We start from the raw sequence: 18,764 nt of genomic DNA on the forward strand, positions 1-18,764 counted from the left end.
AGAAAGATTCACATTGCTACTGGAGCCTACAGGAAAAAGGGGTAGAGAACTTGATCTGATAGTACAGGGAACACTCTGAAAGCTTCCTGTCCAAACCTATTGACCCAAATGAAATTGTTTTAAAAGAAACGAAAAAGACCCAAATCACACCACAACAACTTGTTCTCTTGAGAATATTACAGAAGGAAGCTGAAATTACTGGAATGTTTTCAGTTTAAAGTTTTACTTCTTGCAGACTTTGAGCACTAGAATATTGTAGCACCTTTAAAAACAAGCAGATACCTCAGAACAATAACAGCTGTGCTATCTACCCTTCTCAGTGTAAACAAGGACTTGGACTTGACAAAAATATTCAAAACTTCACTCTGAACAAACACATATTAGAACTTCTGTTTCTCAAGTGTCTATTTAATGCACTGGAGAAGAGAGAACACCTCAAACCTTGCTACAAGAAGAGAGGGCAAGCAAAGGAGCCATGAGACTGCAGTCAGGACGCCTGAGGCTACACTGCTTACACGTATGGTGAACAGTATTTTCAGACAAAAATTAATGAAAACAAAAATCTAGCAAGGCTGATATACTAAACTACAACCAGGAGTTCTACCTCACACTGCTGAGCAGCTTTCTGCCATGAAACAGCAAAGGAACTGGGCATCATGGTCAGCAACTGAAACGCAGGGCAGGAGCAAACAGCACAGCTAAAATCAAGTGAGAGCACCTATAGATAAATATTGCCCTTGTTGCTAATTTACAGAGCCATCAGCTGCTCTGCTAAGCATCAGTCAGCTCACACAGAGCTGAGCAGAAACAGCACCAGTGGCTTGGTGCTCAGCAGCAAAGATCAGCTGTTGAAAAGAGTATAAAGAACCCCAACAAAATCAGTGCTTAGAAATTTGAAAGGAGTTCAGCACTTAGAAAGCGACCCAAGTGATTTGTTGACTTCAAAGCTGGAAATGGAACAACAACAGGGATAGTGGAATAAGGTATTTTGTGTTATGCAATTAGACAAAGAAAATATTTTCATCCTTACAAAACCCCACACATTTCCTACCAAGTTCTAAGTCCCTGTCATGGTTTGATGCCAGTTAAGCGCCAGGCACCACAAAAAACTATTCACTTATTTCCACCTTTCAGGCAGCTCTTCTTTTTTTCCTTTTTTTTTTTCCTCTGCCTATAAACACCAGGTTTTGTTAAACCACCACAGTCCCCCTTATGATATTATATAGATTTGTACAACTCTTAAAACCCCAGCACTCGATTGCACATTTTCTCTATAGCTGTTCACTTAGTTAGTGAAGAACAACAGAAGAACTATATTAAAAGAGGCCAAATTTATTTTATTCTTTGCCCTCATGTCTTTATAACAAAGATGTACTGAGAATAGCAAAGATACTGGCTTTTCTGCTCCCCAAAAAGGAACAGCAAGCTTCAGGGGCCAACAAGTTCCTTCTGTTGCCTTCCTGTGCTGGTTCTCATTTTAGAAGCCCAGTTAAAATCCCCCTTTCAAAGATGGTCCAAACACTCCTAATCTAAGATTACCCAACGAGAGCTGCACTGCCATCTATGGAAAAGCTTAGGAAAAGCATTTAGCATTTAGTATTTGTTGATACTAAGAAGGATACAGCTTAGAACACTAACAAAACAACAGCAGGATGGAAATGAGGAAGAAGAAGGCGAATTGTGCACTAAACATGACCAGTTACTCACCACACAGTTCCCTGAATTGCTACTCAGCTGCATTGCTTCTACTCACCCCAGCCTGATGCCACGGGAACTCCAGAACTACAGCTTTGGTGACTGGCCTGGAAATACTAAATCCAAGAGGCAGGCAGGCTGGCATTAGCCCAAGCACTCCAAATTCTTAAATCTGACTCTCATCAATTGGATTTTGACACACAGATAGGAACTGCTTTTAACTCACCACACTAGAGGATAGAAACTGCATAATTTGATCACGTATCTCCCAGCAATCAAAACATCTGACGTGTTGACTAATCACAATAATTATTCTCAATGCCTTCACTTTTTTGTCTTTATACTCCTTGCTTGCAGAGAAAAGGAAAAACATGGAACAAAAGCTTACAGTAACCTGCTCAAGAGCACAATTTTTCAGAAATAATGAAAAACTGCATCAGAAATTCTTCTGCATCTTCAGATTACAAAAGATCACTGTTTAATCTTTAGGCTAAAGAAATCAAATATGTCATAGTTTCTACCAAAACCAAAAAGTACAGGAAAAAAACCAAAACAAATCCCACTACGAAGAGGCAGTTCAACACTTCAGAGCTACATTTCCCCCTTAAAACCCAAGCTACTGAAAATACATTTCTGCCTTGAAAAAATAAAATGTGCTATTGATGCTTTTCTCATTCAGATAAAAGTCACAGTAGAGTAAGCACTGAAATTCTGGAAAAGCATTAACAGGATAAAAATCAAAATGGGTGGAAGCAACACAATTTTCTAGATTCAACATCAAGTCTTACAATCTCCTCCTTTCTCCACTTCCCCAAAAACTAGTAGTACGCTCTTCCATTTTTAACCCCTCTCTAAAAGCTATTTACTTTCAATAAAGAAAGAAATAAACCAAAATAGTGAACAAGAATATCAAAGACTTCTAAAGTACCTCTGCTTCACATGGCTTACAACAGCTTCTGTCAATCAGCACATTGATTCAGTATCAACTCATACACATGCAGAAATTAATTCACAGGGGCTACATGTATCAAAACCCAGATATACAGTCCAAAAGCACGGTAAAAGAAGTGTCTTCCCTTTGTTTGTTACATTTCAGAGTATGTATCAAGATATATTTAAAACTTACCAAGGACAAAGCTTAAAAACTTCCCTCTTTTCCTGGCATGTGCATGCATGTGTCTGGGGACAAGAATGTTTGTTTCTGTAGTGGCCTACATTAAACTTGGGTTTTTCCCCATAAACATCAATAAAGCTACAAAACTCATACTACAAAAATCTCTAACAGCTTTTCCAAGCTGGCCACGATTGCCACAAAAAGTTAATAACCACTGCTAAACTCTTTCATGCACTATATCCCAACATTATAATTTAAGACAGAGAGCAAACAATACCACAAGCAGCTGAAAATAGATCCAGAGTTCATATTTAGTTACACACAAAGAATATAATTATGTATCTGTGCCCAAGTCTGAAAGTGGTATCTACATACTAAATTGGCAGTGGTGACACAGTACCTAACACACCTTAAACACACGAAGCATTACAATTGATTAAACCAAATTGGTTTTGTTAGATGTTCTGGTTGTTAACATCATGCTAATAAAAAAGTTGTTTAATTCAGAAGTCTGTGCAGATAAAGGAATATGAACAGGATAGACATAATTTTTTTCAGGCCCACTAAAATCCCAAGGTTGGCTCCCTGATCTCAGATGGAGGATCACAGCATGGCAACAACTCTCCATCCACTCCTCACACTGAATGATGTTTCTTGCAGATCAGTTTGAGTTTAGCAGCAAGAAAAAGGCTGTGCTGCATCTTGTGTATCCCACAAAAGATGTATGAAGAGCCCTGCTAGAGAGCTACAGCCAGCTCTCTACCTCAAAGATTCTATGCTTGAACAAACTGAGAAACCGAAAATCAGCTCCAGCTCACGAGGGCCCTACGAGCACAAAGCACAGAAACAAGAAAGGCAAGAAGCCACACAGGCAACAGCTATCTTCTGGCTTTTCACTCCTATGTTTAGAGGTTAGTAGGAGGTATTGAACTTATCCTTTGCAGAAATCAAATCCCTTTATTCTTTGTGAGCACTTCTATGAGACTGTGTAAGGAAGGATCTGTTCTGTCCTGGCTTCAGAATAAGGAAAGAAAAAAAAAGTGTGCAAACAGCCTAATCAAGGTCACCCGTCCCGAAACAGGAGTTCCTAAACAAGAAGTTTCACAAAGCCATCAACAACAGAGGAAAGAATTATCAAATAAAAAAAAGGCACTAATATTTAAAAAATATACTTAATAAGCAATACACTCCACACTAATTATGCAGGTTATGCACAGAAATACATACTATGCTGTTCATTTCTGAAGAGTCGTAACTTCCACACGGATGGACACTTCCTATAGGTTCCAGCCCCTCTTCATCCCACATGTATGTGCCGTCAGAGCTGTCAGACGGAGAAAGCTCAAAGGAGGAGCCAGCTCTGTAGTTCATCTCTGAAGAGATGACATTCTCAGTAGTGTGTTTTGTGCTTTCACTGTTGTCATCCACTGCTTAAAGAAAACAGCAACGGTTAAGATTCCAAAACCAATCCAATATTCCACAAATAAAAACTGAAATGCCTGCTACTGGTGTGCTAACTTTCTGTTACAGTACAGCTCCAGCAAAGACCTGAAAGCCTTCTACAGTACTGCTCCCTCATCCCAGAAGGGGGAAAAGCTCAAGGTGGTTTGGCAGCTACAACTAAGGAATCTTCCAACCTACATCTTTGCTAACCTTTTACACTGCCCTAATTCACCCACCGTGGAAGCTACTTTCTAGAAATCTGCATCTCTTTAACATATTAGAAGGTAGGTCCAAAAATATATCCTTTGGATCTCATCTTTCAATTGCAACATCTCTCAAACAAGCTTTTGTCATGAGAAGCCCATCAAAGACTTGAAAATGTGGCTTTCAAAAGCATCTTCTTGTGTCTTCAACTAATGTTTAAAGAATCAATATGCATCAGAAAAAAACCAAAAAAAACCAGTAACAATCCTGTTTATAATTGAACTCATTTAATTACACATCCTACACTTATTTCCACTACTTAGAAGCAGTTACAGCTGTTCTCTGCCTACAGAGGTGGAGGGAGCACGAGGTGAAATTTTCTTAAAATATCACCAACCCAGAAAATGAATGGCAAAGAAAGGATATGAGAAATCCCACAACCACACCACAAATGTGTTTAAAGGAGGTCACCTTCATTTTTATCACAAAGAGCTCTTCAAAGTAATGCTTGGGAAAAAACTATTATGCAGAAAAGGCATAAGCAAACAAATACACCAGCATAGAGCCAAGTTCCATTCTGAAAAAATGCACAAGCAATGGGCAATTACATTCAGTAACTTAATTAGTGTCATAGAATTTTGATTTAGCACCTAAAATTTCAAACAGAACAGAAGAAAGGTATTTACCAGACACATTTATATCAAGCCAGTCATCAGCATTACAGCAAGATCCTCCACCTTCCTTGAGAGACGTGAACGGCTCGATGGACGTTCTGCTCCCATGCTCTAATTCCTGAAGGCAGCTCTCCTTCTGCTGGATTTGTACAGGTCTGTTTGCATCTTCTATATCTATGAAATCATCACTGAAGTCTTCACTCAGATCGTTTTTCTCCGAGGATGACAAAGAAGATATAGATATCTCATCTCCATCATCGCTCATACACATGACTTTTGACCCATGTTTTCCCAGACTTTCATACAGGCCCTCACCAGGTTCTGTTCTTTGAGCACTGCTCTCTAGAATACTGTTTTTATCCACGGCTCTATTGATGTTTGCTGAAATATCCACGTTCTCCACGACGCGCGTGTCCAGAGCCGCGCTTTTGCTGCCATCCACACCAGTATTCCCAGCAAACCGCTGCCTGGTAGGCTTCAGCAGAGAGGGCCGACTAAATCTGTATCCATAGGAAGGTGCTGACCCAGATCCATTTGACAGCGGGGGTTTCTTGGAACAAGGAGCTGACATAGCCGAGTATGGTCTGGTAAATCCATACTTCATCGGTTCATTGCCATTGGGTACATCCAACTGACATGCATTTCTTGACAGCAGAGTAGACCTCTGCGACGTCCTGGCAGCGAGATTTTGACTATGATAAGGCCTTGTAAGATCCACAGCTTTATTAAAGGAATGTGACCTGGTTAGAGATGCAGTGGGAAGGAAAGAATTCTGAATGGAATGTGAAAAACTTTGTGATCTTACCATTTTGTCACAGGAGAAAGCCTTGCTGTTGTCTGTGGATTGTGCCAGGCTTTCTCCTGAACTTGTCCTTGTGGTACTGGAATTAGCTCTAGGTCTCTGCAAACCTACCACCGGCCGATTTCCATAAAATCCATTCAGATTTGATCTTGGAGCATTGAGTCCAGAGTATGTCCTTCCTGACAGGGTACCTTTGGTGAATTTAGCTGAACTAGAGAGTCCAGGTATAGACTTTGGGTTCAATTCCTCAGTAGAAGATACAAACATATTGGTTTGCTTTGCTGCTTTTGACACAACTGAAGCAGTCCTGTTCAAACCCACCCTGAGCTCATCATTGCCCAATGCTCCTTGAGATTGAAAATGTTTCTCAGAATCAATTAATTTTTCATTACAGTTGCGTTTGGAGTTGGCCTCCCTCCCATTCTGATCGTTAAGCTGATATTTATTTGATTTTTTCCAGTTGAAAGCAAAGGAAGACATTCCAACTGTGCCATTGTGCTTGCCAAAATTTTTGCCACCATTACTCCCTGCTAAGTTCACAGCTGTCCCGTTTGGCATAGGTTGCAAAACACTTCCTAAAGTTTTCGTTCCATATTTCGGTAGCCTGGAAACCAAGGATGTCCTGGTTTGATTTTTTTCTTCCATGAGCTATTGGGTACATTGGTCCTTAAAGGGTGCTTGAATCTAAGAAAGAAAAATAAAATAAAAAAACATTAAACCTGAATCAACCACACATTGAACCATATAGTTTTCTATACATTTGCAGCTATAGGCTTCCTGCATGTCTGTGCCTAACTCCACCATGCTGATAAAAAGTAACCCAGACACATTTTGGGAACTCCAGAGTCACAGCAGTTATTTGGCAGTAATATGCTTCAGATCACAGCTCCATCCCCCAGCTTTCATTCTCTACATAAACCATCTTGGTTTTGTTTTCCTTTCGTAATCTATAAAATAAACTTGAAAAGGGGTTGGATGATTTTTTTTTTCCATTTACCCATTTTGAGTAACAAACTGAACCTTTCAACTGCGTTACAATTATTAACCAATAAATGTAAGATTTAATATTTTTAAAAAAGCCATAAATATGACATAGCACAAACCTGTGGTCAGCAACGTAAACCTGCAGAAACTATAATGTAACATCTGATTAAAAGCTCATTTTTTGAGATTTTTTTCAGTTTCCCTAATGCGTAAAATGTAGGAAATAACCACACATCGTGCATCTCACCACAACATTTTTTGTTCCCAGACCTAATTGACATCCCCAAATCAAGATTCACATTCCTAGTCACTGTTTCTTCTTTTTATAGACACTGTAGTCTATTTTGGACATCATCTTATTCATGTACAAGACCTGAAGTACAGTGCAACAGTTGCATAAGGTCAGTGTCAGTAAGTGAATTTAAAAGTTCTACTTACTCAAAGTACAGAAAATATCTTGTGTAACCACACCAAGCATTACCCTAAAGTGAGTCACTCCCCAAGTTGCAAGACCTCACTAAGGAACGCTTAGTTTAAAAACACTTAGATAAAACCGAAGGTAAAGTCAAAGATAAAATCGAAGTGGCATTAAATTCATGCAAATTGAAATACCCTTAGGATTTGTCAGTGAATAGGATGTCCCAGAGCAGTATCTTCTGGAAGCAGATCTACATTACAAAGACAGAAAGAGAAAGGTACTGAAGACAGGGCTTTTAGGGGCTCCTAACTTGTGAAAACATCAGAATCCACATTCTGCAACTGGTGTGTGCATGTCCATTTTGAAATACACAAATCCCGACTTTTCAAATACTCAGTGAATTCTTGTGCACCAGAGGCACAACCCTCACCCCAGGTGTGCAAAGGAGGACACAACTGTTTCCCCCTGGGACCAGCAGAACATTTCATTCACTACATATGACACCCGCCTGCATGTGGATTGAAGTGTCTCAGGTCAGACTTCTTGCCCACAGTGCATCTGCATACCTTCCACAGGAAAATAACATCAGGCTTTAATAGCAACATCAAAGTTGCTATTTACTTCATGTCAACTACATACAATAAAGCACACCTTTTTTTTTAATAACTCCATTAATAAAAAATGGCCTTTACCATGCTGATGAATTCATTCCCAGCAAGCATCATACTGCAGATCCCTCAGAAGATAACACAACTCTAAAGAAAAGGCAAGTCTTGTGAAGAAATCATCCAAACTGAAAAAGTTAAATTAGAAAGCTGCTAATTTAACTTGCATGCTTTATGGATAATTCCCTTTTCGCATCTGTCTACCATCTCTTAGGTAACTGCAAAATTTAAACGAGGCCATTAATTAGATTACTTTAATCCTCCACCAAGTGCTGCAAATTAAACGTGGAAAGGAGACCTTTCAGTTCTCAGTAGGAAGGGCTCTTGCTCATTTATCCTTTCCACAACACATTATCTTCAAGAAAACTATGCTGATAGCTTAGAACACTTCAGATAATTAAATTAAAGGACAAACAATACTTGTCTGTATTTTATTAGCCACTTAACTGTAACTACTGTGCCATCTTCTCAAGTCCAGGTTACATTTGTTTCATCGAAATACAATGTCATCAAAAAAACCACTAAAATTTAACAGCATTGTGTCTGGCAGATGTTTCCCAGAAAATGGGGAATTTTCTTATTAAGTTCTCTAAAACATTCTTAATCTTTACATATGTATACTAGGAAAGATTATACTAGCCTAACAATGAAACTCCCTTATCAAGCAGGACTGTACCTACAAGTTAGAGTATGATTTCTGCATCCCAGAAGATTCAGGTTCAATACAATTTAAATTGTAGCCTGCTGTACTATAAAGAAATTCAAAGTATTTTTAGACAAGCAATCTATGGAATTTTTAAAAACTGACATTTGGGCAAACAAGTTTTATATTCTTTGCCTTGGGAAATTCATTATCTAGTGCACACAAGCCTAATCGGGAATTAAGCTAATTATAAAGAGCCTAGCCTTACATAATGATCCAGGGAAAAGGAGTTAAAATCGACAGACCCTCTCTGAAGTATAATCTGAATTAACTGAAAAGCTGCTACATCCTTACCTTCAAGGATATTCAAGATCCTGGTGATAAGCAAAAGGATATTCATTCTTGCCCTCCTTGGTACTTTCTCTACAGGATTATTTACACCTAGACAAAATGCTGCACTGTTAGTGGCAAGCACAACATTCACTCTCATTTCATTCACAGCTTTTTTCAGCTCCACCAGGAAGGCAGCTTCCTATACATTAGCTTCTCAGCAAAGTCTAGCTTTGCATCTGAGACTCTGTCCTACAGAAGAAGACAGGTTAAAGATTCATCCATTTGAAAGTTTAAGCACCTGAAAATACTGCCATCCCTATAATCCCTGCCACCAGGAAGATAACAGCATTTTCCAGTTCCAGATTCCTGAATGGGACCAAGTTCCCCTCCTATTGTCACAGCAGTGCAGAATACCCAGCTGATGGATGAAACACATCTGACAGACTGGTGCCAGGCCAGAGCAATTCCCCTCTGCAGATCTATCGCCATGCCAACAGTTTCAGATCTGTGCTTCATTCACAGGAATGAAAGTGCACGTGTATTTCAGCTCTGTCCTGTGCACAGCTTATAAATCACCTCTTACACCTCTGGGTTTTAACACTGCAGCTGCTGGTTATTTATTTGTTTTTCAGGACAAATATTATGCAGATCTTTTCACCACTGATTTGTGGTGAAACAAACACAACTTAAGATCTATTTTTCTTAAAGATGTAATTAAAAATGCATTAGAGCAGTTACGTGAAAATAGCTTATTTTCACCAATGTAGGGAGGCATTGAATGTCACCAGGGAATAATCTGGGAGGTCCCTGCAACAGAAGCAGCAAAAGACTTCTTTAGCACGCACTTAAGAACATTGCAAGATGGGCAGCACGGCTGCAAGTCAATTTTCAGCTTTAAGAGGACCATAGGAGCTTAACAGAATACAAGAAACACACAAGAGATCCAGCTGGCAAACACCTGCTCTGAGCATGACAAGCCCCGGGGAATTAAAGACCACGAATCCTGAGGAAACTGTGCGTGCTGTATGAACCCAAATGAATCAGAATGCAACCAGAAATTCTGATGGCTTCAAGACTGAACCTTGAGTATTTACAAGTTTTTGTGTTGTTTCCTCTGCACAGACTGGTTTCAGTTTAGCCAAAAGCGCCTTCTCTCCCTCCACTCCAAGATCCAGTAAGATTTATCAGCTCTGCAGTAAATTCCTCCAAGCCTGCCTTCCTTCTCCTGTCTTCAGTTTCTCCAAGACACCTGTTCTTGAATCAATTCCCAATGCTTTATGAAGGCATCCATGAATTTTAGCCTCTCTCCCTTTCCTGTGTCCAAACTGCTCTGATTAACACCAGCTGCCCTCACACTGCCTTGTGAAGCAACATAGTCAGGAAGTATAGCGGGCAATTCCAAGATGGTGAATGCTTATTGTTCTATTTTTCTGAAATCACCTTGCTTTTCTGTGTCCCAAGTTGTGGGATTCTGTTTTCAGATCTCAAGACAGCTTAGAGATATGTCCTTTTCTATTTTTCCTCCTTCACATTTACGAGGTTCTAGCCACTTTTAAGGGTTGATCTATCAAACACCAAGCAAACCAGTTATCCAAGCTGCTCTTGTGCTCAATTTTACGGTCAAAACATACTAGGTCAAAGAATATCAGCAGAACATAACAATGAATAGAGATAAAGGGAGAAGGAAGCAAGAAATACATCATAAAGAGATTCGAGTTTCTGGATTTTTAACACTGAGCAATATCTTTAGTCAATACAGCAGAAAATATGACATCCCATGCCATCTCTAAAAGCATTCTTGTGATTCATCAGAATCCTTAATGTTTGATAAGACAAGAGGACATAAGCACTTACTGGAGAAAAAGAAATAGGGAAATGCAGCTCTATTTTGTAGAAGAAAGCTACCACAATGCTTCCAGAATCAAAAACTCCCTTTGCATCCCTCAGGGCCACACTGGCAATTCACTCTGCCATTAATGCTGTTCCACAGAGCATCAGGCACCTCAAGGAAGCAAAAAAGGGCTAAGTGCTATCTGCCCAGACATGGATGCTTTGTAATTGTTGCCCAGTTGTGTATTTCATATTAGTAAAACAGAAACTATACATTTTTCAACTCCAAATTTTTACACCAAACCTTACCAAAACATTGAAACAAAACAGGGTATGGGTTATCACAAGCCCCTTTAGATTTTATTGAAAAAAAAGTTATGCATATTTTACCTACAAGAAAGACCTTTGCTAAACACCTGTTTCTCAAACAAGTAAAGTTGCCCTGATTTTTGGCATTCTTACACAACTAACAAGGTGGAAAGCAGCCAAGGTCCAGATGTTTAGCCAGCTGCAGCAAGGAGCAGCTTTAGCACAAAAAAAAGAAGATGGAAGAGGGTAACTGGGGGATAGATAAATTATTCTCAGTGAAAGAGAGTATCAGGGTCTGTGAAAAGGAAGGAAGACTTGCCAGTGCAATTTCATGTTCCTCTTAAGTGTTAATGCAGGTTATTATGGGTTGTTCATAAATGAGACATGAAATGCAATGACAGTTACTCTTTCCTGCATTATGGTGACAGCCTAACTGTTGTCAGGGACAGAGGTCAGCTAGAAATTGGAATAAAGCCCTGGAGATGCACGACTCCTCTCTGAAGCTGCTATTCATCTGATGCATCCTCTTAGAAGAAGTCATCAATTCCTTTCTTCAGCAGATCCTGTTAAACCTGAGCAAGCAATGTCCAGTCTGTACCTGCAGCAGATATGAACAACAGGCTAGTCTGCATACTCCAAACTCCAACTCCAAAACACAAGAACCAGAACACAGTGGAGTTCACTGGACATCCAAACAACACAAGGCCCTGATGATAAAAGCACTACAAGTGCTGACCCCAAGAACACTGCAAGAGGTGGGAGGGATATATTGCCATGTATCAGAAACAACTAACATAATCAGGAGCAATATATCTGGCTCCAGAGCAGAAACACCCCTGCTAGAAGGAATTCAATTATGTGGATTACTTCACTTGATATGTTACGCAAGGAACAGGCTCCTGTGAACTGAACCAACCCAAGAGATTCGCCCCCAGTGAGCAAGTCAAGCTTCTTCACTAGGGTTGCTTAATAGGTCTTAAACTGCAAAAGATGCATTGTTTTCAACATCTTTGTTGGAGAAACGAAGAGCCTTTACTTGCTCCTCTCTTTGATGATACTTAAAACTGTTACCAAATTTGCAGGTATAACAAACAGAAAGGAGGAAAACTGAAGTAAGAAAAGACAGACACTGTCTGCCTGCCTTACAGTTCTCTTGCCCTGCAGCCTGAAGACAAAGTCACACAGCTGCAAAGAAGCCAAAATCTGTTAATTATTCACCAGCACCGCCTCCCAAAAACAACCCCAAACTAAGGTACTGTGACTATAAAGCACGTTTATATCTAGGTTCCTGTGTTGCCTTAACATTTCCTTGCATTTAGCAAGATTTCTGTCCTGGAAGATAAGCCATAATTGTGCATATGGTTGTGTGCAATAGATGTTGGGGATTCTCCCACCAGAGTCTTTTTTCCAAGGTTTCTCAAACAGGTAATTTTTTGGCATTCTTACATGACTAATAAGGCAGCAGATAACCAGAAACCTGCCTTTCTGAAGAGTTTTAAAAGTAGCATCACTGTTTACATCATAAAGGCAAATTAAATTTTATGCTGTGTCTAAGATTGACCGAAAAATCCCAAACATCAGTTGCAGTCTAGAATTAAAGCTTTCTACCAGTGAAATGTCAGATCTCGATCTCTCCTTAAAAAAATTTGTGATTATGTCAGCATCAAAGCAACTGACAGCAGAAACAGGCCCCTGCTTGTGCTGATGCTATTAGTCCTTCAGCAACAGCATTTCACATTGGTAATTTAATCTGTCTGTAAGAATAAATCCAGAGATTGCATCTGTCTCAAAAGCAATGTCCTACTGCAAACCAGTAGGAATTACCTGCTGTTCTCCAGCAAATATTTCACTCAAAACCAGAGGAATAACCCTTTTTGCTCAGCACTATCCACTGTCACCAAGTGATTCAAACACACCATTCCCATCTCTAACTCTTCTAGGAAAGATTTACTTCACCACTGACTCAGTAACAAAGAGCTGGTTACCAGTTACTGTTTTCTACTTCTTACATAGTAATGCATGTTAGCTGGAGCAGGATTTTCTTGCTGATAAGAACAGGCAGGCTGAAAGCTAAGTGAAACGTGGTATACAACTAATTATAACTGGAAATATCCCTTTTTAGACTGCCATGCTGTCCATCCTACTCCTCTAGTTTGCTTATTCAACTGATGCATGTTCTCCATGTAAAAACACTGAGCTGTCTTGAGCTAGAGCCCTCTTACAGTGGTATAAATGTATTTTTCAGTACGTATTTTGCAATGATTACATAATGACTAATAACAGAACCAATACTTCCTGTCTGAACTGCTGATGAACAGTTTATCTATGTGAGTATTTTAAGATTAAGAATTTCCATGGGTTTAAATCTTCAATGAGGCTGTGCTTCCAACCAATGTGGAAGTTGCTTTTTTCCCCCCTCCAGCCACATACACTCATTCTTTCTTTTTTTCTTTCTCCTGCTGCCCGAGTAAGAATTCTAGTTATAGGTTAAGCTGAATGGCAAGCAGAGATAATAGGAAGAGATGGCATTTGATTCATAGACTCACTGCTACTGGGATATCTTCAATAAGCCTGAAGAGGTTCACACGTGATAACTGAGCAAGATTAGACAAGCTGAAGCAGAAGAAAGGTAGAAAAAAGTAGTTCTGAGATTTTCTTTTACATATATTGCCAATGCTGTTTCAATATAGTTCAGTTTTTCACAGATCATGATCTTGAGACAAGAACATGTCAGCACATTGCTATGCACCTTAAAAAAAAAATCACATTGTTAAGTCAGCCACTGCTGGATTGAAAGAAAATACTAGAAAAAGGACTGACAAAGAAAATCCTTAACACTGCTATCATCAGAGACAGACAGTGAATCCTGGATAAGCTGGAAATATTATGTAAATCATGGTATTTCACTGTGTGTGGATCGTGGCACTTCACTGCCCAGATTCAATTCTCCATATAGGTCCACCAGTCAATTTTATTTTAGAGGTAAAGAATACAAAAATCCCATTATCTCCTGTGGCTGCCTTAAAATAAAAATGCACCAGGGAAGGGATGATCAGGGCAAACACAGAATGTGACTTCCTCAACCTTCAACTGCTTTCAATTCACAGAATTTCTTAAATCTGATGCAGTTTGTTTAGGAACCCTCCACAGATCTCTTGTCCACTATTTTGCATAACCTGTCCTTGAGCCCCCAAAGTTTTTGCATCCCTGACTGCCTTAAGCAAGGAGTTCCAGAGCCCCAGTAACAATTCTTTCAAGGTTATTTCATTGTCTTGCACAGATTCCCAGGGAAAACTACTAAAACTACTTCTAAACTCCCTACATTGCCAGAAGAGGCTACTGACACCTTCTCTCCTTGCTACCAAACACACCAGTTTGTTTCATATCTATGTGCTTTCAAGAAGATACTGTATTATTTGAAGTTTGACTTCTCTTTAACATCCACCCTTGATCAAAAATACTGCAGCCATACACTGGTGTATTACAGCTTTCAGCTAATCTTTTTTATTTGTAAACCACATCTTCAAAGTATCACTTTCTGGCTACTGAGTTTCATTTCATTAGTGCTGGACTCAACGCAGCTTCTGTCTACAATTCCACAGCTATGTATCAGTTCCCAGTCTCAAAACCAAACTCTCTAAAAATGTTTGAGTACCAAACAACTTTGCAGGTTTGCCACAGCATAACAAATGCCAACATGTTTTTGACAACAGACTGGCAACCTCCGGTATTTTAATGCATGTTTTGTGTTTTCCTACCAGCTTTCTGACACACCAACAGCTATATCTGAATGTACTTATCAAGGTCAGTTTCCTACAACGTGGAAGACACAGATATTCGTTATATCCTGAGAGGTTTGCAACTGAAGGGGAAAAAAAAAAACCAAGATTCTCCAAGAAACTGAGATGCAATTTTCAGTTACCAGTGACAGTTTGTCACATGATCATTTTCAGACTCAGTCATCTATGTTGTATTTTATTCAAACTTACAGGAAGGAGATATGTATCATTTGTTTTGCTTAATTGGGATCTCAATGTAGTCATAGTAAAGCTATACTTACACAAATTACCATTTCAGAAAGCTTTCATGATTAAATGATTTACAGAGAAAGATTTTTTTCTGTTTTTATCTGTTTACTGATAGACAAGGCTACGCAGGTTGACAGATTGTGCTCCTCTCCTCAAGGCTCCTGCTACCGACAGCAGCAGCCTGGGCCTTGCCAAGTTTCTACCTATGTAAGTCTGTCTTACTGAGATGAAGGTTACTCAAAAGCCACAGCATCCCTGAACTCATCAAAAATATGTATCAATGTGGCTGTGTAATGACTTTAACATATGAAACCAGAAAAAAAATCCATTTAAGTAAAGCCTATCTTTAATACAATTTACAAAAAGAATGTGTATTGAAGTATCATCCAAACCCACACTGTAGTGATAAACTCTGCATCTATCTAGAAGAGATTTTTGAATCTCCAGCCTAAAGTAGACATATTATTGAGTAAAGAGAAGCTGGGACATTCAGTTCTCCCGGGATGCTTCCCTTGTGCTGTGTGTGTCACAAGCCATCTGCGCTGATTAGCCTAAAAGCACAGAATTTCTTTGGCTTCAGGGAATAAATACAGAAATTATTTGCAATTTAAGGGTTATTCCTGATCCGTAAGTTGTTCAGTGACCTCATCAACGTAAATCCTTATCATCCATTCCCTCTGGCTAAGAAGCCAAGCCCCCTTGCAGCGAGGACATTGCCAGCATTGCCAGTACTTCTTCAATAAAGGCCATTAAAACGCACTCTGCAGAGCAGGACCTCAACTCAGAGCAGACTAAGTGCTCATGAAAAACCCAACACTCTGCAGTGAAAACAGCATTTTAGCAAGAACTTGCGACACCAGTGCCCCATGTGACCAGGGATAAGCAGAAACCCTCATCCTGAGGAGACTTTCTTCAATTCCTATAGGATATTGTCAGCAGAACTGCCACAGCTGAATCCTCCTTTGAGAACAGAGAATGGCTACTGAGCAAAGTCCACATCTCTGCAAATCAAATTACTTTTGATAAGGAGAAAACAACATTCTCAGAATGTCTTCCAAAACGCACCTACTTGGTAGCAGTTTAAGAGTGAGCTGGGTGTGTGTCCCAGAGCTATGAAGAAATGCAAAGATCTTTCCTGACTAGCCAAACTTCAACTTTGGGACAATTATTCAGTGCTGTTGGGATTTTACTGCAACATACATGTGTGCAGGTATCCAGAGATTTACATCATCTGTTTTTATTGCTCCAACTGAAACACAATACAGGATTTTAAACCTAATTATCAAAAGCACCATTAGTATTTTGATCTCCTTAGCATCCCTGTTGGCATGGAACTTAACCCTGCCTGAAAGCTTCTAATTAAGAAGATGGTGCTGCTGTTTACAGCGAATGGTGGCTAAAAGAGAACACCAAAACCACTGTTGATATATTTTATCATATTACTTTCTGTAATCTTATATTCCTTCATCTCTTTTCCATTTTGAGAGATCCAGACTTTCTAAAGATTGCAGGCGAGCAATGTTCATCTCAACATCGATGGCATGATGGCTTTTTATCTAAAGAGCCCGTGCCAACAGTTCCTACTAACTGGTTTATTCCAAATAACCAATCCCTCTTAAAGGATGATCAGGTCCAAAAGTAATGGATTTTACTCCACTGAGCTTTTACACGAACAGTTCCATTAAACAGGATTACTCATTAGTATAACAATACATTAAATGAGATCATTATGTTAATTGAGACTACTTCTACAGTTTCAACAGCTTTACAATTAAAAGACAATACTGGGCAGTTTTTAGAGCCCAAACAGTGATATTTCTATAATGAAAAGTACTATCCATGAGCAGAAATTAAACCTCAACTCCAAAAACAACTTTTCTAGTCTAAGTTGTATATTCACATAGATCCTTGGCTGACATTTAGGTAGCTGGTTTTTACCCATGTTCCATTTGTTAGGCCATCACCTCTTCAGCTTGGAGGCATGTATTTCAAAATGGCCCCAGAGAATTTCAAGTTATGTGATCATTACATACATGAGAAAAAACTCTTGCCGATTTCATTCATTATCAGCAAACAATGTAAATATTTACTTCCTCCAGCTAACCCAAGACTTTTGTATATTTCTCCAGAAGAGAGAAATTTACTAAAGTCTCAGTGAATATGTGAAGTGGCTCTCAACTGAAAAACATAAAACAATGAGAACTTAGATCCAACTTCACTTCACTTTTAATACCTTCATAACAAAAAATTCTATTCCACACCAAATCAAGGCTCGAAGCCCACCAAGAACAAACCTGTTATGAACACAGAGTTCTAACCCTTCATGTTGCACCGATTCCCCTGAAAAGTGCTTTACATCTTTACACAGCATACCAGATGGAGTACCAGATCGACAATCCTTACCTTAATTTGTTGTCTGGCCTGGACACTAACGCTCTGCTACAGCATAAAGTTCCCATGCAGTTTTGCTTTCTTAAACTGAAGATAAACAGCTCGACCTCCTCCAGCTCAAAGTTAAAGGCTGAGGTTGCCTACGTTTCATTGTGTGCCAAAGTACATTTGACAGAACGTGAAGTGAACAGCAGGCTCTGGGTGACGAAAGCAAAGTCTCAGTGTCATTAAAGTGAAATCACCACAACGTACAGAACATCCCCTTGGTATGAATCTCAACAGATCACTGCTAAAATAGAAATGCCACCATTATAATTCTTTTCCACCGTTACTATTCTTTTTTTTAAACTGTTGTCTTTGAACAAACACACACTGGGTGCTTTTGCTTCTTCTCCTTTTCTGAGATTAAAACCTTCGAGATACGAAACCTCACGCTACAAGACCTCTGCGACCGGGGCTCGCAGCAGCTGCTCCCAACGCACCTGCAGGTGCGTCTCCCCGAACATCGAATTAAAGGACGCACAAACCACCGCAGAGCCGGCACCGGGGCGCTCCCGGCGCCGGGCCCGCCGTGCCAGGCTGCCCCCGAGCCCGTGGCACCGCGGGCGGCTCTCCCGTGACATTCAGCCGGCCCGGAGGTGAGCGCTGCGCCCGCCGGGGACGCGCAGGAGGCCGCCCCGCCCCGCCCCGCCCGCCCGGCCGCCCTTCCCCGGCCTCCCGCGGCCCGCGCGGCCGCCGCTGCCGCAGCATCCCCGGCCGAGCGGCGACCCCCGCCCCGGCGCAGGGCGGCGGCGCAGGGAGGAGGGCAGCGGCCGCTCCCCGCCGGCAAAGAGCCCCCGATGAGGGGGCGGGGGGGCAGCGCGGGGGTGGCGGCACGGCCGCCCCGCACTCACCGCCGGACAGCGCGGGCCGCTGTCGCCTCCTCGGGCAGGGCCGCTCCGCACCCTCGGGTCCCGCCGCCCGCCCCGCCCGGCCCGGCCCGGCCCGGCCCGCGCAGGGAGGGGCGGAGGGCGGGAACACGCAGCCGCCCCGCGCCCCTCGGCCCGCCCTGACGTCAGCGCGGCCGCCCCGCCCTGCCCATGGCGGCGGCGCGGCCGGGGCGCATCGCTCGTGGCTCTCCTCGGCCCCAGGGCCCCCTCCGCCGTGCCCCGGGAGCCACCGCAGCTCGGCCCTGTCACGCTGCCGCGCCGGGCGGGCAGGGCCCGCGGCCGCCTCTGCCAGCCCGCCCCAG

The 18,764-nt window shown here is 41.2% G+C and overlaps 1 protein-coding gene across 8 annotated transcripts in view; it reads right to left on the reverse strand.

The window, feature by feature from the left end:
- The window catches only part of CCSER2 (coiled-coil serine rich protein 2), a 61,746-nt gene extending 43,231 nt beyond the window's left edge, over positions 1-18,515 (reverse strand). For 3 of the 8 annotated variants that reach the window (XM_032115501.1, XM_032115505.1, XM_032115504.1), the window contains exons 1-4: positions 18,427-18,515; positions 17,546-17,730; positions 5,143-6,616; positions 4,037-4,236 (exon numbers count right to left, since the gene is read on the reverse strand). In XM_032115501.1, coding sequence (XP_031971392.1) covers positions 4,037-4,236; positions 5,143-6,577 — 1,635 coding nt within the window. In that variant the 5' untranslated portion in view covers positions 6,578-6,616; positions 17,546-17,730; positions 18,427-18,515. Of the gene's footprint in view, positions 1-4,036; positions 4,240-5,142; positions 6,617-17,545; positions 17,731-18,426 lie in introns of those variants that run through there. The other 5 variants (XM_032115498.1, XM_032115502.1, XM_032115500.1 and 2 more) reach the window with 3 other exon arrangements.
- Positions 18,516-18,764: the final 249 nt, after the last annotated feature.

This window comes from Corvus moneduloides, chromosome 8 (assembly GCF_009650955.1).
Source record: "Corvus moneduloides isolate bCorMon1 chromosome 8, bCorMon1.pri, whole genome shotgun sequence".
Lineage (NCBI taxonomy): Eukaryota > Metazoa > Chordata > Aves > Passeriformes > Corvidae > Corvus > Corvus moneduloides.